The sequence below is a fragment of the Bubalus bubalis genome, chromosome 16, assembly GCF_019923935.1.
Source record: "Bubalus bubalis isolate 160015118507 breed Murrah chromosome 16, NDDB_SH_1, whole genome shotgun sequence".
Classification (NCBI taxonomy): domain Eukaryota; kingdom Metazoa; phylum Chordata; class Mammalia; order Artiodactyla; family Bovidae; genus Bubalus; species Bubalus bubalis.
Genome location: NC_059172.1, coordinates 9,852,952 through 9,878,543, shown reverse-complemented (window position 1 = coordinate 9,878,543; position 25,592 = coordinate 9,852,952). Strand labels below are relative to the sequence as shown.

Below are 25,592 nucleotides of genomic sequence, written 5' to 3'. Positions count from 1 at the left end.
GTTCCCATATGCCTCGCCTCCCCCACCCAGAGTCCCCCCCGGAGGTTCGGTCATGAGCCTGTGGTCTGGGGACTGTGCCTTGTGCTACTTGCAGGAGCTCTGGCATCGGGGTACAAGCCAGCCTGAATACATAGGCATCCCTGAGTTGGGTCTCTGCATATCCCACCCTCCCAAGGCCCTTAGACAGGGGTTCAGTGGACTGTGCTCCTAATTTGGGGGAGGGCTACGTCTTTCTTGCCTGTCAGTAACATTCCTAGTAACTTTTAATTAAACATCTACTATATAATAGGCCCCATTACATTGTTAATCACCTTAGACTTCCCATCTCACCCCCCTCCTGTGAGCTAGAAGAAGGGGAGGGCAGGGGCTGTGAGACTGGCCTCTGGACTCAGAATGCTGGACTCCAACCCTGGATTCCTCATTGTCGCTGTGTGATCTTAGGTGGGTTCCATGACCTCTCTGGGTCTCACTTCCTGATCTGTGAAAATACTTCTGAGAAAGCATTTAGAACTGTGCCCAGCACATGGTAAGCTCTTGATATATACTCAGGCCCAGAGAAGGGAACTGTTTGGCCCATGTTTGCTGATGGCAAATAAGGGAGCTGGATTTGAACCTATGGTCAAAGCTCCCCTTCTTTTCATGACCACACTGCATGAGGGGACCAGTGGCTGGCAAGAGGGGCTTGCCCCCTGTCCAAGGCAGTGTCAGGAGTGCCTGCAGCAAGAGCGTCCCAAGAGTGACGGGTAAGCCCCCTTCCTGTGCCAGGGCAGGCAGCCCCTTCTCCTCTGGGTGGGACAGCCCCCTGGAGGGCTGTGAACCCAGCCTGACAAGCCAAATCCTACTTTCTTTGCAGCTTTTTGCCATGATCTTTGCCATGTGCCTCTTCCGGGGCATCCAGTAGAGGGTGTGGCCTGAAGCTTGAAGACTCACCCCGCCCACCACTGCCCAGCGCCCAACGCCCTCCCCTCCCCCGTACCCCTGCCCTCTTGGCCCCGGGGGAGGAGGTGAGGCCAGCCTGAGTGGCCAGGAAAAGGGGCAGAGGAAAATAGCTATTTTTTTAACAAAACAAAATGAAGACAAAACTATGGACTGATACAGCCCGTCTGGACTCGGAGTGGGCGCCGCAGGTTCTCTGCATGGACCCGCGCACCCAGGAGGCAGTCTGCACTGGAGACCAAAGCAATCAGGTCCCCTCCTCGGCCCAACCAGATCCGGTAGCCAGGGACCCGGGCTTCAGGACTGGGTGCCAAGAACGTAAGGATGTAGGCAAGAAGGAAGCAAAAGGAGATGGTGGAGGAAGACTGGCGAAGCCCAGGGGCCCCCAGGAGACCTGGTCACCACGTCCTCGAGGATTTGAAACCTCTTCGGAATACCTGGTCCCCCCAAGATGGAGTTGTCCTGCCTCAGGCTGGGGCCGAGATTAGAATCCAGACACTGGATCGAAGAATGTCCCAGCCGGTAGGGTCCACGCTTCCCCATCTGTTGGACCAAAGAATCTGGAAAGTCCAGAGAGGGGCAGTTTCTCATCCACAGTCACGCAGCACATGCATGGCTGTTCCGAACAAGAACCCCGTCTCCCCGAGGCTGCCTGTCGCCCCTCCCAGGGTCTGCTGGTCCCAGCAGATCAGCTGTTCTCACGGCTCCCTGGCCTCCATGTCCTGGTTTCCCCAGAAGAGAGAGGGAAAGCTGCTCAGGAGTTGCCTCCTCCCAGCTCCACAGCTAAGAATGTTCTGGGCTCTACCCTCCCTGCTCTCCACACCCCCACCTCCCCACACTCTTCTCTAAGTCCCAGGAACACACACACACACACATCACAGCCCCTTTTCCACACTGCCCACCTTTCCTCACAAGGCCCTCCCTGGTCTCCACCAACTCCCTGGCTCCCAGGGCTGGAAGGAACCCCCAGGATCATCTGGCTCGCCTCTCCTCACTCAGAATTGCCACTTGGATGCCTTCCACAAGATCCCTGCCAAGACTTCTCCATCTTCTTGCACACCTCCAAGGACAGGGAGCTCACTACCTCCCAAGACAGGCTTCTCTTTGGACTGCTCTGACTTTAGCATCAGCTTAATACACGGAAGAGGTTTCTGTTTTTCTGTGGTTCTCTCCATGTCATGCCACTTGTTCTCTCTCTCTGTCCCAAAGTGTGAAGGCCACACATGGTCCGCTCCGCCGCCCCACCCCGAGCCCCTTTACCCTCAGGCTGAAGAACCCCAGACCACCTCGTCAGTTTTGCTCTGACATCGTTTTCCGGTCCCTTCACCGTCTGTAGCACACACTTCTGAGTGTTTCCTCAAGGATCTGGCAGGGGGAGGTTTCCTCACAGACTCACCCACACCTACACAGCACCCACAGATCAGCCCCTTACATATGCAGGTCTCGAATTCTAGAGCAGTGTTTGCAACTGCATTGCAAGATGTCTCAACCCTGACCAGTCAGGAGTGGCAGCTGTGCAGAGGACCTGAGCTCTGGTCTGGGCTCAGTGGGCAAGGACAGTGTGATCTTGATTAGTAATGTCTGCCAAGCAACTCGGGCTGGATTGGTGATGTCTGCCATAGGCATGGGAGTGGAAGGGGTGGTATGTTGCCTGCTCTCCTCCTATCATTGTCCCTCCTTGGGGTCTGGGAAGGACCCATTCTGTCTCACAGGCCCTATGCCAACTTCCAGCCTCCCCTCCAGCCTTCCAGCCTCCAGGAGACAGAGCAGCAGCCTAGAGCTCATGCCCCCCTGCTCTGCCACCTGATACCACCAGAGCTTGGTCCCTGCTGTAAAGACTTGGTTTGACCCTCCCCTTATTGCTGCCTTCCCCCCTTGCACCCTTCCCGCTGTCCTCTCTGGTCTGAATCTTTCCATAGTGCTCCTGTATCTGGCTGCCCTGGAACCTCCATAAAGATGTTATGAACTCCCTAGAGACCGGGCATCCCCAGGACCCCGGAGGCCATGCAGCTGGGACCCCAGAGGGGTCTCTAGACCCACTTGGCTCCAACTTCCTGGCAGAGGCAAAGGGCTGGTAGGAGGTGGACAAAAAAAAAAAAGAGGCTGATTAAGCAGGGGTTAGAGTCAATTTGGACAACTGTGTGGCTTCAGTTTAGGGGTACCCTAGGCATCAGGGCCCCATCCAGTCCCCACTGCCCAGGAGAATTTGGGGCCTTCAAGGTAAGAAGAACCAGGCATCAGGCACCACCCCCCACCCCCAGGCTCCTGAGATGAAAGGCTGGTCTTGGAGGAACACCTGGGGGAGATGGGTTTGAGGGTGGATGTGAGAGCCTCTCATCACGAAGCGCTTTCCAGAAAGGGTCAAGGAGCCTGGATCTTCCCCCACCAACTACATTCTGGGGTTGGAAAGGGGAAGCAGGCCTCTGCTCTGTAGCATTATCGCAGGCTGGCGGCTATTTGCAAGGCTGTCTGCGACCATTCTGAACAGGCCTGAGAAGGCAAAGCCCAGCCCCAACAGCCCTCAATGGGTACAAATGGCAATTTGGGGGCTACTGGGGTGGGAGTAGGGCTTCCTAGGTGGCACTGATTGATGGTAAAGAAGCTGCCAGCCAACGCAGGAGATGTAAGAGATACGGGTTTGATCCCTGGGTTGAGAAGATTCCCTGGAGGATGGCATGGCAACCCACTCAGCATTCTTGTCTGGAGAATCCCATGGACAGAGGAGCCTGGCTGGCTACAGTCTATAGGGTCATAGAATCGGGACACGACTGAAGCAACTTAGCACGCACGCACGGGGTGGAGCAGGGCAGGGCCGGGCATGAAGTCTTTGCTGAGACTTCCTGAGCCTGAAAATAAAACCAGGAACCAGGGAGACCTTGCAGTTGGTCACATACCTTGCCCAGTACTGAAGGCCACCTTCCTGCTTAGGGACCGGGGGCTGGGACCCTGCCCAGCATCCCATATCTCTCCTCTCCTCTCCATGCCTTAGAAGCCCAGACAGGATCCTCCAAGCCAGCTGAGGCCCCAACCCCCCACCTCCCTAGAAGACCGTTGTCCCTCCCCTGGTGGGTCCTATTAAGTCTATTTTGGAAACTGTACATGTTCCCTGCCGTAGGTAGCAGAGCTAATTTATCATGTTTATCCCCCGTGAGCCTCCCTTTTTTATATTATCTATCAAGAGGAGTTTTTGTAATATAAAACAGGACGCCCACACTGATGGTTTTGCACTGGTTTTTGTGACTGTTTCTTACAAAAAGAAAAAGGAACGAAGAATAAATAGTGACCGTGAGGAACGGTGGTCTTGATTGGGAGTGGGGGTGGAGGAGGCTGGGGACGGGGCAAGAGCTTGGCAGGAGTGAACCGAGTAGAGCCATCCTGGATCTTCTCGAACCTTAGGAGGGACAGCGCCGTCCCTGCGGGCCCTCGTCCACCCTCTCCGGAGCCACGGCCGTGCCACCCACCCCAGCTTGGCCGGCTTGGCCTGGCCCTGCTCCGGTGCCCACGCTTCCCCCTTCCATGCCAGCCTCCCTCCCCTGCTCAGCGGTTGGTTCTTAGGACAAACCGTCCATCACTTGCTGGCGCATTAGCCAGGCCTCAAAAAGCATGGGTCAGCTTCGACACAGCAGGGCTGGAGGGCATGGCCCGCCAGACACCACCACCACCTCCCAAAGGCTGCACTGGCTGCAGGCCTGCCCAGGACTCGGTGGAGGGGTGCAGCGGGTGTGGACAGGATTCTACAGAGAGACTAGAACCTCAGCCCAAGGGACGGAGGCCAGGCGGGAATGGCCCGTCCTCAGGGTCCTGCTTCCCCTGCCCTCAGCCGCAGTCAGCAGCCTTGGGCTCCCAACCTGCCAGGCGGGCCTCCGTTAACAGTGATGGCGTCACTGGGCAAAGGCCATGTGGCCGGGTTTGTGGCCGCTGGGACAGCTGTGGGTGTAGGGGAGGGCAGTGAGGCCCAGGGTCAGGGTGGGAGGCCCCCCCACGTGGCAGCAGCCGGAGCTGGGCTACACCTCAGAACAAACCACTCCGCCCCTTCAACATGGTGCTTAGACAGGAGGCAAATCTGGGGCCCGGCCTGCTTCCCTGCACACCCGTCCCCAGGACACTGGGGCCGCCAATCCCTGTGTGACGGAGTGAAGGAGGGCGTTGGGTGAGGGACTCGCGGTGGGTGGTGGGCACAAGGGTGCTGGGCCTGCAGGGTCTCAGCCCCTCCGGGGCACTGGGGGAGATGGGTGTGAGTGGAGGCGGCCTGCTGAATTGTTTCTATTTTTTTTGCCCTGCTGAGCTTTGAAGGGTACCCAGTCACACCCACAGCCGGGCCTCAGGGCAGCACGCTGGGGGAGGGGAGAAGGTGGACGAGGGGGCTGAGTCGGTGTGCAGCAGACCCCAGAGGACATGCCCAAGTGAGGAGGAAACGTTTTCGCTCTGCCTGATCCCCAAGCCCCATCACTGACAGGTGGCCTTCATCCGGGGTTACCCGGGTGTTCATCTGTCAGGGCTGGCCTGGGGCCAGGGGTGGGGAAGGGGCCTCCACGAGCTGGGGCCAAGGCAGAGAAGCCAAGAGTGAGGCCGGGGCTGAGGACAGGGCCCCGCTGCCCCCGGGAGGCGGAAAGGGAGGTGTCGGCTCAAAGGCGGCCCCCCACAGGGCTCCCTGCCAGCCCACAGCTGTGCTGGGTGCTTAAAGAGCACAGGGGCCCCTGTGTGCGGAGTGGGCCTGCATGGAAGGGAAGGGCCCCTGGGTCGAGGTCTCGGGTTTTCCAAGCAGGGGCGGAAGCCAAGTCTGGCTGCTTGGGCATCGTTGGCCGGGGGGTGCAGGGGACGGACAGGGAGGCGGTCCACAGCCTCTCAAGAAAGAAGGGTCTCATGATAGGGGAAGAAGGGGCCTGGCCCGGCCGGAGGCCCGTGACTCAAGCTCTCCCATGAGCGTCTGTCCAGGGGATCCAGAGGCCGGGAGACCCACGAGAAGGAGGCTTCACCGTGAGGGGGGGGCAGGACGGGATAGAAGGGCCCCGTCCCCTCCCCAGCCCTGAGGGCCCAAGATCACAGCATCCAGGGAGGAAGGGGAAGGCGCCCGCCCTGCCTGCCCAGGGCCTGCCTTCCAGAACCAAAGGGGACCCGAGGGCGGTCCCAGGGCCTCCCTGCCCCAGAGGGGCCCCTGGCCCGGCGGGTGGCTACACCTTCTTGGGTTTTCGGCCGACTTGGTAATAGTAGTAAATGCTGATGGCGACAAAAAGGAGGCGGCTGGCCAGCAGCAGCAGGATCCCCTGAGACACGAGCCCTGTCTCGGCTAGCGTGGCAGTGACCACTGTGGGAGAGAGGCGGGAGGGGACAGGGGTCAGGAGCGCTGTTCCTCACCCCCCAGCACGGGATGCCAGGGGCCCCGGTGCAGCTGCCTGGCTGACCCCACCCCAATTCTGAGCTGGGGCGTCCGGCCAGCCACCCAACCCCACAGGTACGTCTGTTGTGAGTCCCCTATGTGGCAGGGACGGGGGCAAGCATGTGGGCACAGCTGGGCATGTGTTGTCCCCCCCTGTGCTGGGGACACAAGGGAGCAGTGGGTGGTGGGTGCACGGATGTGCATTCAGGAGGGCACAGGTGCATGTCGGCCGTGTGGGCACAGGTGTGCAGGCTCACAGGTGAACGCGGCCACATGGGTCCCTCCCCCGCACACAGGTTTTCATCACTTCCCGGAAATCAAGTGGCAAGAGTTGGGAAGTCAGGGACCAAGTTACCGGCACCCCATCAGCTACCCGCCGCCCTCCCCCTCCCCCACAACTGTCCAGCTCAGGACTCACCCAAGAACTGGACCGAGAAGTAGCAGGCTTCAGTGAGCAGAGTCCATCGGATGATGACCTTCTCAGCCGTGTAGAGAGCATTCCACATGATCAGGGAGATGCCTGGGGTGAAGGACAAGAAGGGGACTGGGTGCGGGGCGGCCTGATCCCCCCCTCTTGAGATGGGGGCAAGGGGTCTGCTCCTCTTCCCTTCGGCAAAGTAGCCAGGACCCCAGGGATCCCCTGCCCCACTCGCAGGCAGGGAGGTTTTGGAAGGGAGGCTGGACTGCACCCCACGGATAACCCTAAATGTTAGACTGGGACTTTAGCCTGCAGGTAATAGGGAGCCATAGAAAGTTTCGGCGGCGCGGAAGGACACCACAGGTGCTGGGGTTTAAATGCAGTTTCCTAACAGGCACGGCTTGCATGTAACTCAGGCTGGAGAAGAAATAGAAGCAGCGAGGCTTTTACAGACGCTGTGCTGATTTCACCTCCTCTTCTAGGCTGTGAGACCCTGGAGGGCGGAGCCTGGGCTGCCTTCATCTCTCTATCCCAGTGCCCTGGTGGAGCACTGCACACAGCAAGCGCTCAGTAAGTGCTTTGTCTCAGATGATGGTTAAGAGCAGCCCCGAACCACGGGCGATGTTCCACCAGTGGCCGCAAGATGGTAGCACACACCCAGCAGAGACAGACTCGGCAGCTGAAGGGGAAGCGGAGCCCCAGCACAAAGAAAAGAAAGGCCCCCCAGGTTTCCCTCACCCTCCATGGTCCCCCCGCAGTTGCTCATCATCTTCCAGGCGTCTGCCCAGCAATACTCACTGAGGAGGGCACCGCCATAGAGGCGGATGGGGGTCTTGCTGGTCACCTGCGCTCCGTCGAAGACCGCATCGTAGAGCTGATCAGGAAAGGCAAGGGCCTGCGGACAGTGGGCGGGAGGCTTGGGGTGACTCCCTGTGGAACCTTCCCCTTGATCATCTCCTTCCTTTCCCCAGCAGCAGTCCAGGGCCAGGACCCTGACTGCCCCCACCCCGTCCATGGCAACAGAGATCTCAGGTTCCAAGGACAAAGAATCGGGACTGTGGACCAGGGGACCTCCGATGCTCCAGGGCAGGGCACAGTGGGGATGAGCATCCGCACAGGTCAGAGAGGCGGCCAGAGAGCCTGGATAGCAGAGGCGTCAGTATGATGGCCCGATGGCCCTGTGGGGAACGGCAGCAGGGGGTCCCAGGGCTGGGGCAGGGACTCACCATGATGGCAACGCCGGAGAAGAGCACAGCAGAGACGAACTGCCAGACTCTGGGGAGACGAAGAGAGGACGGTCAGAGGCAGACCCCTGGCTGCCACCCTCGGGCCCCACCCCGGACCATCCCCTCTCCAGGCAAGATTGAGGGATAGCTGGTCTGGAGGAGGGAACCAAGAACAAGACTACACAGGGCCCCTCCCCACAGCCTTGCCCCCCGCCAACACTCACAAGTCAGTGCTCACCTGAGCCCCAAAGGCTCTCGAACAGCAAACTTGATCTCATTGCCTAAGACCTGGCTGATCTGTGGACAGAGAGGGGTCAGAAGGCAGCGCTGTCTGCCCAGCTCACTCCCTACCTCCCAGAGCCTGCCAGATGCCCAGGGACCCACCTGGGTGCCTCTGCTTAGCCAGAGTGACCTAGGCTGGGAGGGTCACAGTGAGGCCACACTCGCCTCCTCTTGATACCAGGGCCCAGAGGAAGCTGAAAATATGGGGCCTGAAAATGTGAGTTCAGGCATCTGCCAGTTGTGGACTTGAAGCCTGGCTCTACCATTTATTGGTGTGGTCCTGGGCAAATCTTTAATCTCTCTGAGCCTCAGTTTTCCCCATCCATAAAATGGGTTAATAACTGAACTTACATCTCCCAGGGCTAACAGGAAGATTAAAAAATGCTTATAGAGCAGCTGGTGCCATAACAAGCAAATAATCAGCACTCAACTAATTCTAACCATCCATTTTCATTATTGCTGCTATTCGTCTGACATATCCATTACATTTCCAGAAAATATGAGCTGAATCTAGGGGCCCCCTGCAGCTATACGGGTCTCAGCTACTCTTCTCCCCAAACAGTGGGCCAGACCCGCCTCCTCAAATTGGTGCTCAGAGGCAGACCCCCACGCATGGCTGGTTCAAGGCCCCTCCTCCAAGCCCGGCCCACCTTGGAGCGGTGGACCTCCCCGTCGTCGTCCTCCCCGCCCACGCCGAGGATCTTGCGGGTCTTCAGGCGGCTCACGAGGTCTGTCTGGCTGTGTTTCTTCATGAGAGGTGGGGGCTGCTTGGCTGCCATCTTGTCCTGGAGCCCGGCCTCTGCAGCAGAGCTGCAGGGAAACACCGGTCTCAGACACTGACCTTGACCTGCATCCAGATCTCAGAAGGTGGCCAGACCCCAGCCTGGGGCCTGGGGGAGGCCTCCCCGTCAGCCTGGGGCAGCAGGTGGACACCCAGAGGAGGACTCTGAGGGCCTGGGCTTAGTTCTGGGCTCCCTAACCACCCAGCTGTGAGATGAAACAGGCAACTCAGTGCCCTGTCCTGGCCTCAACTTCTCCATCTGTAAAATGGGTTTGAGCAGATGTTCTGAAGGCCTTCCAGCTCTATCAGCCCGTCTGGCCTAAACGGATGTGGCCTACCCCCAGTGACCAGGCTGGAGGGAGCCTTACAGACAGTCCTAGGGGAAGTGTAGGCCTAGGACTAGGCATTCAGGCCTAGATGGAGACCAGACCCAAAGATTCTTGGAGGCAAGGAGTTAACTGGGGCCTGGGTCAGCCTTGCCAAAAAAGGGAAAGGTCTGCCCAAGCCTGGGTAGGGGTCCTGAGTGCTGGGGTCCAGGCCCCCACTGAATTTTAGCCCAGACAATTCCTACTGCCAGCAAGCCCTCCCACCCACCCACCCACACTCCCAGACAACCTCCAATCAGCCTGCCAGCACTGGAAAGAAGGGGAGGGGGGACCCCAGGACCCAGCCGAGGCAGAGGAGGGCTGGCCAGGCTCGGGGGCAGCAGTCCGGCCTTGCCTCTCCCTGCTCTCCCCCACCTCCGGCCCATGAGCCGCGAAGGCCCCCAGTCACCAGCCTCCCCCCAGCTCCACCTCTGGCCAGATCTTGAGCACCTACTGTATGCCGGGCGATGGGGACGCTGAGGTGAGTTGAGTGGCCGTCCTCACCTTCAGTCAGCACAAAATCTATGCGAAGGAGACAACAGTGGAAGCCACAGTGAGGTCAAGGTGTCTAGAAGCTGGCCCCGAGGGGGCCTCCTGTGACCACAGCCATCCTGCTAGATAGGTACTGCTTGTACCCATTCTACAGATGAGGAAGCCAAGTTCAACAGAGACCAGGTTTAAAAAATGGTAGCAACCCGCACCCTAGTAGGTGCCCCACGCATGCTGGGTGCTTCCCACATTCCTGCACCTCATTCCCACCCACAGTAACTCCAGCAGGGCAGGAGAACCACTCCTCACCCCTCGATAACCGACAAGGCTCAGAAGTTGCCTGTGCCTCAGCCAGGGACCCGAGGTGGGCTTCCAGATGCCCCCGACCAGGCCTCAGATGCAGGTCTTCCTGTCGTGTGGCCCCAGCCAACATCTCAGCCTCCCAGCTGCAGCCAGGGCTTCCAGAGGGAGGGCACGGACACATCCCCAGGTCACCTCCAGCCCTCCAGCCTCCCGGTGTCTCAGAACAAAATAAAGCGCCCAGCAAACAAACATCAGAACAAAGACTCAAACGGCGGGACGTTCGGATACTGTGGCTTTAGACCGGATGAACTAGGCATGGCGCACACCAGCCGAGTCTGGAGATAATGGTCATTCAGCTTCAGTTCAGTCGCTCAGTCGTGTCCAACTGTTTGCGACCTCATGAACCGCAGCACGCCAGGCCTCCCTGTCCATCACCAACTCCCAGAGTTCACCCAAACCCATGTTCATTGAGTCAGTGATGCCATCCAACCATCTCATCCTCTGTCGTCCCCTTCTCCTCCCACCTTCAATCTCTCCCAACATCAGGTCTTTTCAAATGAGTCAGCTCTCCGCATCAGGTGGTCAAAGTATTGGAGTTTCAGCTTCAGCATCAATCCTTCCAATGAATACCCAGGACTGATTTCCTTTAGGATTGACAGGTTGGATCTCCTTGCAGTCCAAGGGACTCTCAAAATTCTCCTCCAACACCACAGTTCAAAAGCATCAATTCTTCGGCGCTCAGCTTTCTTCACAGTCCAACTCTCACATCCATACATGACCACTGGAAATACCATAGCCTTGACTAGACGGACCTTTGTTGAGGTCTTTTGTGAGTGATGTCCAGACCCAGTAGCCCTCCTAAGCCCCGCAGCCTAGCACCTCATCTAAAAGAAGGCAGCTATGCTCTTCCCTCCCTTGTATATACACGCTCGGGGAGTGGGAGGCGGCAGCTGGCAGTGACCCAGAAGGCAGCCCAATGCCCAATGCCGGTCAGAGCGGGGGTGGCCGCCAACCCCAGCCTGGGGCAGCCAGGGTGTAACTGGGCTCCTCGCGGCGGGAGGCAGGGGGAGGCGGCCCAGGCACTGTCACAGCTCAGTCACTTGCCACCACCTTCTTGGAGATCCAGGTAGAAGGTATAATTAGACTTGCATCCCTCCCGATGCCAGATGGACCGCTGGAGGCTGCCCACGGGAGTCAGTGAGCCACTGAGAGGAACAGCCCAGACCTGGCCCCCACCCGGCCCTCCACCAAGGAAGCACCTGGCAGCCACCCTTCTGCTTCCAGCCTCCTCTTTGGTCTTTTGTTTATTTGCATACAGCAAGATGGACCTTCTCTGTGGTCTGTAGTGCTGAGAATCGTAGCACAAGGGCAGGTAACCACCCCCTCCACATCAGGACCCTTAACACTCGGACCCTCCTCTTGCCCTAACCCCTGGCAACCGCCGATCTGTTACCTGGCATCTGTTGCTATAGTTTTGTTTGTGCACATGTGTTACACAAATGGAATCATTTATGTATATAACCTCGGAGACCCGCTTCCTTCTTTCATTCAGCATCCTGCCTTTGAGATCCATCCACGCTGTGTGTATGGATGGTCCCTTCCCCTTGGCAGGAGAGTGGTATTCCCGGATGCCAACGTACCAGTTCGTTTCCCCTGTCTCTCACTCACTGACGGACATCTGAGTTGTTCCAGAGTTTGACCATTGAGAATAGAGCTGCCATAAACATTCGTGTGCAGGTTGGGGGGTGACAATGAGTTTTCATTTCTCTAAGGTAAATGCTTGGGCATGGAATTATATTGAATTACAACACACAGTAAATCTAGGAGAAAGTGCCAGACTGCATTCCGAAGCAGCAAACCATTTACGTTTCCTCACAATGCATGCGTGTTCCTTCCTGTTCCTGCACGTTCTCCCCAGCATCAGCTATTCTCAAACTTGACTTTGGCCCTTCATATAGGTCTCCCTGGCATTTTAACCCTTCTCACCCAGACCAGCCAGCCTGCCCGACTCACTGCTGTGCCTGTTACTAGCTGTGTGGACAAGTCACGTAGCTCTGAGCCTCGGTTTTCCCCATCTGTGAAATGGAGCTGTAATTCTCAGCTCCTAGAGATTCAGGGGCAAAAAGGGAAGCTTGGTCCCAGCACACAGCAGAGCACCTGCACGTTTAAAGGAAAGAAGTACATTTAGTGAGGCTTAGCTGTGAGCCTGGCACGGGGTGGTGGTGCCCGGCCCTGCCCTTAAGCAGCTTACAGCCTGCGTGGGGGTGGGGAAGCTGATCTGTCAGCCACCAATCAGAGCAAGTTGCTTCTCTGAGCCCCAGTGTTCTCATCTGTGAAATGGAAACAATAATCCTTACATCTTCCCTAGGGCTAGTCAAAGGAGACTAAATAATGGCCAGAAAGTAGTTTATAAAGGGCCAGCTAACTGCTTAAGCCGGAAGAGCTTAGCTGCCGAAGCCCAGGTCTACCATTTCTTAGCTGTGTGCCTGTGGGCAAGTCACTTAACCTTTCTGGGCCTCAGTGGCCCCATCTGCAGCTGGGAGAGCCAAGGGTCTTCCCTCACCGGGATGCTGTGAGAAAATACGCGTGGGGAGAGATAGGGCAGTGCCGGGCCCACACCAAGCGCTCGGCTGAGATGGGCACTGATACACAGACACCCCCTCCTCCCCACGCCCTCCATGCGGCAGGGGCTCGGATGGAGACTGGGGAGGGTCAGGAGAACGGCCGAACTAGCATTTCCTAACGTCTCCACCAGCTGGACAAAGCTCCAAGATCTCAATCCCATCGCCTAAGGCTGACGCTCTGGGCCAGGTCAGCGATCCCTGCTCGGAGGGTCGGCTGCCTTCCTCTGCCCCCTGCGCCCTCCCCACCAACACAGCACAGCACTCCCCTTGGCACCACAGGCCCAGGGCTGGTACAGACGGTGTTGGGGGGGCCGGGGGGGGTCACAGGTCCTGGGCACCATCGGACGTCCAGCATCACTGAGGTGGGATAAGCGTTATCCACAGACACTGCCGTCAGGCACCTGGGCCGGGGGGACCCACTGTCGCCACCCCTGGAGCCCAGGGCCGGGTCCCGGCAGTGAGCTCACCACCGACAACGGGCCCTGCAGCCTCCCAGGGAAAGTGAGATCCTGAACTTTATCTTCAGGGAGCAGGGTCCCCAGCAGCCGGCCGGCCCTATGGAGCTAACTGCTCTGAGCACTGAGTCCCAGGGCTCCTTCACCCCAGGACCAGGCCCTCTCCCCCAAGGGAGGGCAGGTGGGCAGCTCTCACCAGCCCTTAAGCACCCAATCCGAGACAACCCCACACACGCCCATCTGCCCATGAATTGTCCTCCCTTTCAAGGCCTCTCCAGGTGTCTTTTTTAGGAGTGGCCCCACTTTAACCTAACAGAGGATGGAGGGAGTGTCCCCCGCTCCCTCGCTGCACCCCAGCTGGACACTGGCTTTGGGACAGCCAGACCTGGGTTCAAATCCTGCTTCTGTAAGGCACTGCAGCTCTCCCAGTTTCTGCCCCTGTGCTAATGAGAAGGGGCACTCTGTGGAAGCACGGGGGAGGGAGTGTGTACGGGCAGGTGCCAAGTGCAAAGCGCCCTTCCGCCCTGCCCAGGGCCAGGCCAGGCGAGCTCCTTCGCCTCCCCTCTCCTTGCCCAGCTGTGTAAGCGGAAAACCTGCCTGTCACAGCTCTCACGCTTCCGTTCCCAGGCCCCGCTGCCTCCTGAGGGGCCCTAGGGCTCCCGCGGGGGGTGCCAGGCTGCCCAAGGCAAGTGAGCGAGGGGCGGGAGGAGGGCTGCCTCTCCACCCGCCAGGCAAGGAGAAGGGGAAATTCGGCTTGCAGCCCCCAGACCCAGCGTTCATGATCTTTTGCATGCTGCCCCCAGCCAGCTTCTCTGACCTCAATTCCCAATAAACCAGCAAATCATGGGCCTTTGAACAGTTGTTCCCCTTTCTGAACCACTGCCCTCTGCTCCTTCCACCCCGAGGCCCCCAGGTCCTCAAGGGCTTTGCAGCGCCCTCCTCCAGGGCACCTCCCCAGGGCACAGTGCCCTCGTCGCTCTGAACTCTCAGTGGCGGCCACAGGCCACTTCCAGCCCATCCTTCTCAGGGTTTCAGGGCCAGTTGGCCTCCCCAGGACCCAGCGATCTGAAGGTAGAGCTGGTAATCTCCCCACCTGAGAACCGTCCCGTGGGCCCCCGGACACAGAGATACTCAACGGCACAGAAGAAGACCAGAGAGTGGGGCCAAGGCAAGCAGGCCTCCCCCACCCCCTGCAGAAGACTCAGGATCACCCTCTGAGCTGGCAGGGCCCAAGGGGAGGCTTTGATCCAAACACTGGCAGGACAAGGCAGACAGTTGAGGCCCAGGGCGGGCAGGCGCTGCCCCGGGCCATGCCTGAGCTGGTGACACAGAAAGGGCAGGGAAAGGACTCTGTGGTCAGGCAGAGCTGGGTTCCAATCTGGCACCTCCTCCGGCCAGGCGGCCTTGGGCAAGCAGGTCAGGGGTGCTGAAGACTCCCTGAGAGTGGCTGGGGTTTTCCCTGGCATCTGGGGTGCCCAGGAAATGGGTGGAGATTGGATGAGAGCGTGGGATGAGACCCCCCCTCCCCGGACCTCAGAAAGCGCGGCCATCTGGAGGGGAGTGCCACAGGGCAGGGCCTGGACAGGTCGGGGTGTGGGAGGAGCGCAACAAAAATTTGTGACAAAAGTTGGGCGGAAGGGTTTTGAGGCCCCCTGCTGGCCAAGATCGGACGCCCCCTGTAGGCCCTTTTCCGAGGCCAGAAAAGAACACCCGCAAAGAGCTCCTAGAGCCTGAAAGACGGAAGGGGCTGTGATGGGACAGAGACTGAGCAACGCCCCCAGAGACTGCACCGAGAGAGAAGGGCTCATTGGGGTGGGGGAGTGTTGTGGGGGGGTGTTACAAGGATTGGGGGGGATGGGAGGGTGCGTATATACTTAATGATTGGGCAAACTTGGGTTCAAACCCCCAACCCTTTCTCTCAATTGTTCTGTGATGTCAGGAAAGTTACCTAACCTCTCCGAGCCTCCTCATTTGTGAAACCACAGGATGAATTCTTAGCTCACAGGGTTTTGATTAGACAGACTGAGAAAAGGCAGTGGAGGGGCCTGACCCCTGGTGCTCCCCAAAGGACAGCAATTAACAACAGTAACGGGGCAGCTGTCCAGGCCCTGCCCCCACAGCAGATCCATGGGGCTGGGGCATCACTCCCATGCCAGTTTTGCAGGACCTCTCTCCCAACCCCCCCCCAGAGCCTTCCGGGGAAGCCTGGTTTCCATAGAAACAGATGGACTGCAGAGCAGTCCCCTTCGTGGAGACTGTGCCCCCACGAGGGCTGGCTTAGGAACCTAACCGGCAGGGGAGGGGGCCCAAAACACCCACCAGCTGCCAAGCCTCTGGTGATTCAGTGGGGAGTCACTGCTGCTGAGTATCAGAGCCAAGAGCTGCTTCCTTTGCAAACATGACCCTCTGCAAGAGGGCCAGCGCACCTGTAAGGAGAAACGCCCCCCGATCATCCATTCCAGCAAAGGAGGCAGTGGATAAGTACTTCCAGACCAGGAACTCCGCGCTCACCCCCAGAGCCCAATGAGAACGGCTATATTACAGATAAGGAAACTAAGGCCCAAGTGACTTATGCACATGTGTATCTCGAGCTAAGTGACAAAGCTGAAATTCCAACCAAGTTAATGGTGCCTAATGGATATTCCGAGAGGAGCTCGTGTGTGTGTGTGTGTGTGCGCGCGCGCGCGCACGTGCCCATGTGTGGGCTGGGGGTGTGGTGTGCTGAACATGACATCCAACAAGAACCGAGCTCTAAGCTCTCTTCCCCATCACATCTCCCCTTGAAAGTCCCTGGCGGGTTGCCAGCATGTGAACCCCGCCCTGGGGTCCAGCCTCCCTTGGATGAAGGCCCTGTGACTCTGGCAGGACCCGGGGAGGGCTGCAGGGAGACCCATTGTTCTGTTATCACGTTGGTACAAAATAGCTGGAAATGGGGACTGGAACATGCAGTTGAGGAGTGGGGGAAGTGAGAGCCGGAGTCTCCCGGCTCTGGGAAGAGGGAAGGGAGGCAGGGAGAGCCCCAGCAAGGGCACCTTGGGGGCTAAGATCCAGAGCCAGCATCATCCTTCTTGCAGTCCTTCCCTAGGGCAGCCCATCAGCCCCTTGGGCAAGAAGGGGGTCTAAAGACCCCCAGCTCTGACCCTCCGCTTGGTTAGGCCCTCAGGCAGAGTGAGTCTCCAGTCTCAAGGGTCCAAGTCTCCGGGCTCTGCCCTACGAGTCCTGTGCCTTTGGGCAGATTGACTTCCTGCAACGCCTGACTTACTGGGCTGCCAGCAGGGTCACACAGCTGCGTCATGACCACGACCACGGGGGCCTTTGGGGTGCAGGCTTGTGCCAGGGTGGGGGGTTTTCTCAGCGCACACGGGCTAAGGGCAGAAGCTGAGGCGAGGGTACCACGCGGCAGGACTTCCTTGCAGCGTGTCCCTCGAGAGCAGCGCGCAGTTATTCTAAAGGCCAGCCCGCCTTGTCTCACAAGAAGCCGGTGAGTCAGGGGAGGGCGGGACCTCCCCATCCACCTCTCTCGGGTACCAGCTTCACCACCCGGGCTAAGGATGTGTCAAGGGCGAGGATGACAGAGTAGAACCGGCCAAGGAGAGAAAAGAACACGATTCGAATCCCACAGGGACATAAACCTGCCCCCATGACAAGGCTCGGTAGTCAAGAAAGGGATTCCACAACCCATTTCCAAGAACCTCCAGGAACACAGGAGCTGGCAGCAGAGGCTTTGACAGAAGCTGGAAGGCTGAGTCCTGAGTCACTGGGCTGGGAGACCGGACAACTGAGGTCAACAACAGACTCTGCCCCTGTAGGAGAGGGTAAGCTGGGACCCGATCTTGGGACTGTTTCCTCCGTCTCAAAAATCAAAGTGTGGTTTCCAGGGCCCCTCCTGGCTGTGATATTCCTGACTTGGTTTCCAGACCCTGTCACTCACCAGCCACACTCCAGTTCCAGCAAAGAATCCAGCACAGGCTGTCCCGCCCCCAAGTCCCACCAGCACCTCGCTCATTGGCTCTGGAAACACACATTCTTGCTGCCTTTCTACTAGTTCTCTTTCTTTTGAAGCTACAGAATTTCCAGGACAGAGGAAAGCCCACATTTTCATCACGAACATCTCTAAGGCCTTAGGGACAGAAAAAAAATAAACATCCCCTGCTGTGTTGGAGAGGGTGAGAGGGCAGGGCAGGCAAGGGCCAAGAAGGAGGGGACCTGGGGGGCGGGGGTCACAATGGGGGGGGCAGCCCTTTGATGGCCATCCACCGCCACTCAGGAGTCACTGTGAGGGGCATCCCTGTTCCTACTGTCATAAAGGGCAGAACACACGGAGAATTCCTGTCCTTTTCAACCCAGGAATGGGCCAGCCTCCCCCTTGGCCCAGTGACCACGTCAGGGCCCTCAAAGGCAGCTGATGCTTCCAGACCCTGTGGGGCCACAGTCATCAGGACAGCCTGGCTTCCAGATCCCATGAGTTCTTATGAGAAGGCAGTGGACATATCCCTCGCCCCTCCGACTCCTCCCACCTCCCCCACCCCTGAAGATGCTCAGAAACTTGGAGGGGAGGCGAAAGGGAGTTTCCCTGAAGAGATGCTCCACTATTTTGAGCCAACTTTTTCATAAGCAAGAAGCTATTTGCCCTTTGGGTGGGTTGGGAGAGGCAAGCAGAAAGGTCCCGGTACTTCTCCTGGGGCCTGGATGGGCCAGAACCACAGACCAGAACCGACCACCTTCCCCAGGATGTGGGGCTCTGGCATGACTCAAAAGACCTGTGCTGACATCCTGGTTCCATCACTTGCTAGTTGCATGGCCTTGGGCCTGTGACACCACCTCTCTGGGCCTCAGTTTCCTCCTCTGTCATAATGACACGCACCTGCCACCGATGAGAAGTGGTACAAAAACACCTAAAACAGTGCTGATCTCTGGTGAACGCTCAAAAATTATGTTGCTATTATTTTCAGACAAGGAAATTCAACTGTTTCTCCCCTGGCCATATCAGCTTCAGAACAGGTCTCTCTGGAGCGGCCACATGTGGATACAGAGTGGGGGGGGCTTACAGGGGAGGGGCCATAGGAAAGAAGTGGGAAGAGAGAACTTGGGTCACTCTGGCTCAGGAGGAAGATGCCAGCCTGAGTGGACTGACCACAGGTGGGGAGGGAGCACCTGGGGAGGGCCAGGACTGAGCCTGGGTGGCTCCCCTCCGTGTCCCCAGCATTTGGCCAGGCCTGATCCTGCAAGAGACGCAACCACTGTTGTGAATGAATGGTTGCGACGCAGGGTGAAGGGAAAATATTATGGGCTCGGAGTTAGAACCCTGGGCACCCCACCCTGCAGCTACCTCTCCTGAGTGGCTTGCCCTGGGGTTACTCACATGTCATCTCTGAGCATCATTTCCTTCATCTGTGAAATGGGAATGCTTATGCCCTCTCAGCCTGCCTTGTCTCCCGTCTCTTCCCCACCCTCTCACTCTACCCTAGAGTGCATGCTCAGTCACTCTGTCCTGTCTGACTCTTTGCAACCCCATGGATGGTAGCCTGCCAGACTCCTCTGTCCTTGGGATGCCCAGGCAAGAATACCGGAGTGGGTTGCCATTTCCTCCTGGGGATCTTTCTGACTTAGGGATCGAACCCACAGTTCTTAGGTCTCCTGTATTGGCAGGTGGATTCTTTACCACTGAGCCACCAGAGAAGCCGCTGGCTCCTTACAGTTCCTCAAAAAAAGCAGGCGTGTTCCAGCCTCAGGGCCTTTGCACAGGCTGTTCTCTGCCAGACCTTTAGTCCCTGAAACTCTCCCCAAAGCTCACTCTCTCAAAACCTTAGCTGAAAAGTCACCTCCTCAGGGAGACCACCCTGACCACCCTATTTGAAATGGTGACCCCACCCTTGGCCTCAACACTCAACTTCCCCCCTCCTCACCTCTCAATATACTATATAATTTGCTTATTTACTTTATCAGTTATTTGTCCCTCCCCAACTCTGTATCAGCTCCAGAAGGGCAAGAATCTTTCAATTTTGTTCATAGCTGTCTCAGTGCCCAGAACTATATCTGGCACTTTGTTCATTAAATCACGTTGGCCTAGCCCTCACTTACAGTTTTGTTCAGTAAATAAAAGAAAGGAAAGAACAGTTCTGGGCTGTGTGAATATCACAGGTCACTGCTAATTCCACTGTCCCTCCCATGCCAACCTCAGGACCAACAAGCACCAGCAAGCCCTTCCTCCAGTAGACAGAGGAGAGAGTACCATAAGATCCTGGCGGAGGGGAGGAAGTTGAGTGTGGGGCCGGAGGCCCTGGGGAGGGGGTGGGATTGACAGATCTGCAGAGAACAGGCCTGAGCTGAGGATCCAGCAGGTGCTGACAGCCAAACATGGGTGGAGGGCTTTGGGCCTCAGCCCTCCACTCCAAATTTAGAAGGATATATTAAGCTGACAGCAAGTGGGCAGAAAAGGAGGAGTCAGAGCCGCAGGTTCCCAAGACAATGGGGCCTGGAGGGGACCTTGGAGGCCAGAAGGCCCATTTTACAGATAGGGTAACAGAGGCCTGGAGAATACTTGGTCTTATTTGTTCTACTAATAATCCAAAAAAGAAAAATCTTCGCTCCCCCTGGGCTAAACGGAACCAGGCTGAAAAATGGACTTTGCCCCCTCCTGGCTCTCCAACAACCCACTCACCACCTCCTTCCAGGTGGCAACTCAGAGCCATGGACCTGCCTGGAGGTGATGACGGAGTCCCTGGTATCTGCAGACTGGAGGAAGAGAAGGTATCAGCCCCCTCCCTACAGGCCACCAGGGCTGGAGGTCCAAGAGGCCGCTCAGTGGGGGCGGGCATCCACGGTGCCCTCCCCGCAGGACGGCCCCACCAGGAAAAGTTTGTCCGAAGGAAATCAAGCAGGAAGTGCAGGGCCCGTGGGGCGGCGAGGCCGCCTTGGGCGTCGGCGCTGGGCTCTGAGCTCGGGAGAAGCCTCGGGGCTCTCGGCCTCCACCCTCCACCCGGCTCCCGCCCCCGCCCGCTTCGCTCCCGGGTAGAAACCCCCTTCCCCCGGGGCCTCGCGGGGGCGGCGGGAGCCCGGGACCGGGCGGGGGAGGGCGGGGCGACAGGACGCCGAGCGAGATCCCCACCGCGCTGGAGGCGCCGGGGGGTGGGCGCGGCGTTCTGCCGGCTCCCCTGCGGACCGAATTCACGGCCCAGGGTTGGCAGACCCCGGTCACTGAGCGCCAGGACAATGGCCCCGCACTGCCCCCGTCCCGCTAAGCGCGCGGCTCGGGAGAGAGTGGGGAGCGCCGGTTTCCACCTGTGAGTCCCTAACCCCCTCCCAACAACTGGGGCTTAGGCGCGGCTCCCGCCTCTGCTGTCCCCAACCCGGGAGACTGGGGTCTCCCGGTCTGGCTCCTCCCCCCTCCCATGGGTCCTTTATCTCCCAGCTCCAGACACCCACCCACTTTCTGAGGCTCGAGTCTGCGAGCCGTGGGGCTCCAGGCGGTAGCTCTGGGCGGTTGGGCGCCTGCGGTGCTCCCCGCCCCCGGCCCCCCGAACCAGAAGATCCGGACAGACTTGTGGGCAGCGGGAACTCCGCCACCTCCAGCCTCGACCCAGCGGGGGCGAGGAAAGGGTCTCGCAAGTTTGTGCCGCGCGCACCCCGGACCCGGGAACAATGGAGGGAGGAGGAGGATGGGGACGGGGATGGAGCGGGGGAGGGGACAGAGAATCGAGCGCGGGGACCGAGTCAGACCCCAGAGCGGGAGAAACTGCTTTCCGCTCGGCTTCTCCCTCGCTCCGAAGCAGAGAGCCCGAGCCCGAGACGGGGAGGCCGAGGGCGGAATCAACAGTCCAGGAGGGAGGAGACGGAGGAGAAAGGGAAACCGAGTCAGCGGACAGGGCTGCGAGCAGAGAGCGCGAACGAGAGGACCAGAAGGGGCTGCGGGACAGCGCCCGGGAAAGCCGAGGATGGGGGTGGGGGCGGAGATCCCCGGGGTCCCGGCAGAGCCTGCCGGCGCCGAGAGGTGCTGGGGCGCCTGGCTCGCGCGCACTGGGTCCTCACTGTCCCCGGCGGTCCCTGCGGCCGCAAGAGCCCCGCTGGGCTGTGCTGCGCAGGCACCCGGCCGGCTGGCGGCGGGAAGGGAAAGTGCGAGGCTCCGAAGCGGCGGCGGGGAGCAGAACTTACGTTCGTAGCGCCTGCTGGCGCCGGCGCTGCGCGGAGCTGGGGGACTCGGGCCCTCGGGCGCCTCACATCGCGCCGCCCGCGCGGGGCAGGGCAGGGCAGGACCGGCTGGACTGCGCGCGGCGCCCTGTGCGGCCGGGGTTTGTCCGAGTCTGGCGGCCCGAGCTGGTCCCTCCTCTCAGTTCCGCGCACAAGCCAATGGCGCGCCGTCCCCTCCCACGCGCCGGGCTGCCTCGCCCCCGAGGGTGGCCGCCGGGGCGGGCGGGAGAGAGGGGTTGGGGGGACTGGGCCCCCCGGGCTTCCCAGCAGAGGCGTTCCTGGAGATGGCCTACGGGGGGCGCGCTCACGCCCCGGGAGGAAGGCGGTCAGGAATCCTAACGGAGGGCCCGCGCCTCCCAGGGAAGACTTTCGTGGCAAGTTCTCCTTTCGTGAGACTATCAACACCCCCATAGGTTGGCAAGCCACCTTGTCTTAAATATCCTTGGGGTATCCCCTGGGGCCTAGGCCAGTATCTAAAATGAAAAGGACTCTGCTTTGACTGGTAGATAACGAAGTGCGTAAGAACACAGTTGTACAACAATGGTCCCCGTCTTGCTGAACGCCCGCTCTGTGCCAGGCACCGCGTGCTGCAGGAATTAACAAGTATTAACTCATGTAATTCCCACAACCACCTATGGGGCCGGGATGATGGATCCCATTTTGTAGACTGCACTCATTAATGTTTGATTTCATTTAGCCTTCTGGCTTCCAGCCTAGGCTCACCCTTCTGATCGCCCCTTATTTGGTGTGACTTTGTCAAATAACCTGACACCATCAACACACCCCCCCCCCCCCCAACACACACTCACAGGTCTCCATCCTCCAGCCTAATATCCGACCTCAGCCAGGTTGCTGAAAATTGCACTGTCAGGGGACAAAGATCTTAATCTGGGGCTCGTTGGCACCCTGGGGGGAGGGCGGGGCACTGTGGTGAGTCCTTTTCTGTCCACACATCCTGTGGTGGGGAAGAGAGGTGAGAATGGAGTTTAGGGATCTCAGAGGCTTTCTGGGAACCTTTCAGCCTAAAACTAGATTCCTACAGCAACAACTCCTCCGACACACACCAAGATTCTGGGTTCATTTCAATCCTTTGTTACCAGTAATGTGTTTCCCTACCCCACCTCCCACCAACCTCCTCCCTAGAAAAAACTACCTCTTTATCTTGGCTGATGGTCTCAGTGAGGGAGGAGGTGGCTGGAAGAGGAAGGCAAGGCTGCAGACAAACTCCCTCTTCTCCACAAGATAAACAAAGGGGGCAGAGAAAGGTGCGTGGTTTCCCCAGGCTTCTAGCTAGGTGGGCATTATGACTCCAGCTCTGATTTTTTTTTTTTTTTCCTTTTTTTCTGCACCCATTCCTTAATCAGGTTTCAGGATCTTGGACGGCCCAGATCCAAAATCCTGACTCAGCCTTTTGGGAGCTGTGTGGCCCCAGACGAGTTACCCAACTTCTAGCGGTGTGAATTTCGCAGTGTACAAAATGGGACAACCAAAACTAGGAGCCGCTGTGGTTGTTGTGGAGAGTTAAATGGCAGGAACTCACACTTACTGACTACATCAGGTGCTCAGAGCTGGGGCGCCCAGCAGACTGGCATCACCCTCCTGGGAGTTAGGACTGGGTGGGAAATGCTATGCCCTTTATACGGAAGTAAACAGGAAGTGCCTGTCTCACAGGAAGCGCTCAGTGACGGTTAGCTGTCTAATTAGCAAGGTAACAACTCTGATCCTGAGGCGGTGCCCACAGAGTCACCATCCCTGCTGCCAGCCAAGTGCCTGGCCAGTGACAGCCAATAATGAGTGAATGAATGTATGAATTCGACTACAGATCAGGATTATTCCTAGGTGTGTTGTGTGAAGCACAGACCCAAAATCTACCCGACTGGAGTCTCAGGGCTTGGTAGTGGCCTCTGTGACCACTTAGAATCTCAGCTCACTGCCTTAAACAGAACTGGCTCAAGCAGGAATGATGAGTTCATTGGTCATTCCTCCTGCCTTCCCAGCAGCATGCCCAAGGGCAGGCACCAGCCTCACTGGTATGCAGTGTCTCCCCTGGTTGCCCCCACTGGCTTGGGGACACTTCTAGTGCCCCCCTTATGACTCCTGCATAAACCCAAGAGCCTGCCTTATATCAGTAGAAGGAGGTTATAGGAATGGCTCCAAGACCTCCAGTACAGAAGGAGCTGCCTCAGTAGAGGCGAGCATCCTGTCACTAGCAGCATACAAGCAGAAGCCAGGGAAGAGTTGATGAGGGTGCTAAAGGAGGGGTTCATGCCTTAGTGGTGTTTGATGTGGATAAACCTTGAGCCCTGGGTGACTCGATTCTGTGTTCTTGTTTCCTAAACCCATCAGATGGGAGGGGTGAGCACAAGCTCCTTCATCCTTTGTGAAGGAGGCATTGTTGACTGGGCCCTTCTGGGCAAGGTGCTGGCTTCGAAGGTCCCAGTCCCTGTCCTTGAAGAGCTCACAGATCCTGGGAGACAGATACACTCACATATAGTCAACAGCAACAGTAGAAGCAGCTGACAGTAACAGTCAAAGTGCTTGGGGGTGGGGGTGGGGGGCAGAGGAGAAGGAGAAGGCATTCTGCATTATCCTTGGTGTCCACTTTCCCTAAAGTGCCCATTAGAAGTTCTGTTCTTTTCCTTCCTATACAGTTTTCTAAAGTGATGTACTCCTATTGCAGAAACATTCTTTAGACTGCCATTCTACCCTTAACATGTCTGAGTTACCTCATCTTTACAATGAACATAAATGTAAAGAGTATAAAAACTGACACATTGATTTTATTTATTTGATTTGGCCATGCCACACAGCTTCGGGCATCTTAGATCCCGGACGGTACAATCGGCACCCCCGCAGCAGAAGTGTAGAGTCCTAAGCACTGGACTGCCAGCGAATTCCCCAAAACCAGCACTTTAAAGTGCTGCCCAAATCTAGGCAAGAATACATGCTTGACACGTGGTAGCCGTGGGATGTCATGATGATTTACGGTGCGGGACAGGGAACGTTAACTGACAGGGAGAGAGAAAGGGGTTAGGACCCAGGTTCTGCTTCTAATCAGCCATGGGGCCCTCTGCTGCTCCTGAAAAATGGAAATAGAAAAGTACCTGCCTCTTGTGCTTGTGAGAGTCACGTGAGGTGATGAGATGCAAACGGTTTGCAAACGGGAAACGTGGATTCCTATTACTACCGTTCCTACTGTGATTCTCATTATTGTGAAATGAATCCCTCAAAGCCCCAGGGGGGTGGGGGTGGGGTGCGGTGGAGCGGCCGGGGTCACTTCCCTCCCGCCTCCCAGCCTGGAAACAGCTGGGGCTCCATCTGCCCCTGGCCCAGCCGGCAGCGGGGCGGTAGCACCTCCTTTGTGCCCGTGTGTCTGTTGTGTGGCATGTGCAGGTGGGTGTTGGAAAGTGGCGTGGGCACAGGGAATGCCAGTGTCTGTGGTTAGAAATCACTTGTGGATTGTGAATCCCTGGGGAAGGATGCAGATGCAATTAGATTTCAAAAATTCCAGCAGTGGAAGCAGGGTTGGCACCCAAGAGATGAGGAGAGAGGCTGGGGGGAGTGCCGGTTGGTCTAGTCTTTGGTGTTAGGGACTGGGGGTAGGTCTCATCAGGGTCCCCTCTCCGGGGATGCGAGGTGGGTGGGGGGCGGGACGTGTAGAGGAAGATGTCAGAGGCCTGTGGTGCTTGAGCCCAGGGGTTTTGGAACAGACTGTTGTTCAGTCGCTCAGTCGTGTCCGACTCTTTGTGACCCCATGGACTGCAGCACGCCAGGCCTCCCTGTCCATCACCAACTTCCAGACTTTACTGAAACTCATGTCCATCAAGTTGGTGATGCCATCCAACCATCTCATCCTCTGTCATCCCCTTCTCCTGCCTTCAATCTTTCCCAGAATCAGGGTCTTTTCCAATGAGTCAGTCCTTCGCATCAGGTGGCCAAACTATTGGAGCTTCAGCTTCAGCATCAGTCCTTCCAATGAATATTCAGGGTTGATTTCTTTTAGATTGACTACTTTCATCTCCTTGCAAGAACTGACTGATCTGGGTTCAAATCCTTGGTTTGGGCCAGTGATTTCATTTCTCTAAACCTCAGTTTCCTGGTCTGTAAAATGGGAGTAATAGTGGAGCCTATCTCCTAGAGGTTATTGGA

At 57.9% G+C, this 25,592-nt stretch overlaps 2 protein-coding genes across 11 annotated transcripts in view; one reads left to right on the top strand and one right to left on the bottom strand.

The window, feature by feature from the left end:
* The window catches only part of TSPAN18 (tetraspanin 18), a 211,407-nt gene extending 207,182 nt beyond the window's left edge, over nucleotides 1-4,225 (top strand). For all 5 annotated transcript variants that reach the window (XM_025266177.3, XM_025266176.3, XM_025266181.3 and 2 more), the window contains one exon: nucleotides 854-4,225. In XM_025266177.3, coding sequence (XP_025121962.1) covers nucleotides 854-901 — 48 coding nt within the window. In that variant the 3' untranslated portion in view covers nucleotides 902-4,225. The remainder of the gene's footprint in view (nucleotides 1-853) is intronic.
* On the bottom strand, nucleotides 4,154-21,597 carry TP53I11 (tumor protein p53 inducible protein 11). Of its 6 annotated transcripts, none has more exons than XM_006046362.4 (9): nucleotides 21,408-21,597; nucleotides 15,576-15,682; nucleotides 9,836-9,907; nucleotides 8,890-9,049; nucleotides 8,196-8,254; nucleotides 7,958-8,006; nucleotides 7,530-7,626; nucleotides 6,732-6,833; nucleotides 4,154-6,241 (listed from the first exon to the last, which is right to left on the bottom strand). In XM_006046362.4, exons 4-9 carry the CDS (start codon nucleotides 9,016-9,018, stop codon nucleotides 6,108-6,110), a joined length of 570 nt encoding a protein of 189 aa, XP_006046424.1. In that variant the 5' UTR covers nucleotides 9,019-9,049; nucleotides 9,836-9,907; nucleotides 15,576-15,682; nucleotides 21,408-21,597; the 3' UTR covers nucleotides 4,154-6,107. The 6 variants fall into 6 exon arrangements, with proteins under 6 accessions (XP_006046424.1, XP_006046422.1, XP_006046423.1 ...); XM_006046360.4 differs by having other exon boundaries at nucleotides 9,840-9,907; nucleotides 21,408-21,595; XM_006046361.4 differs by lacking the exon at nucleotides 15,576-15,682.
* Nucleotides 21,598-25,592: the final 3,995 nt, after the last annotated feature.

What these genes read in the sequence shown, in the direction of transcription:
- TP53I11 (XM_006046362.4), bottom strand. Translation starts at nt 9,018, where the DNA reads ATGGCAGCCAAGCAGCCCCCACCTCTCATGAAGAAACACAGCCAGACA. An exon ending in GGGAGGTCCACCGCTCCAAG is followed by an intron (nt 8,255 to 8,889) that starts GTGGGCCGGGCT and finishes CTCTGTCCACAG; the next exon opens with ATCAGCCAGGTCTTAGGCAA. An exon ending in TCTCCGGCGTTGCCATCATG is followed by an intron (nt 7,627 to 7,957) that starts GTGAGTCCCTGC and finishes CACTGTCCGCAG; the next exon opens with GCCCTTGCCTTTCCTGATCA.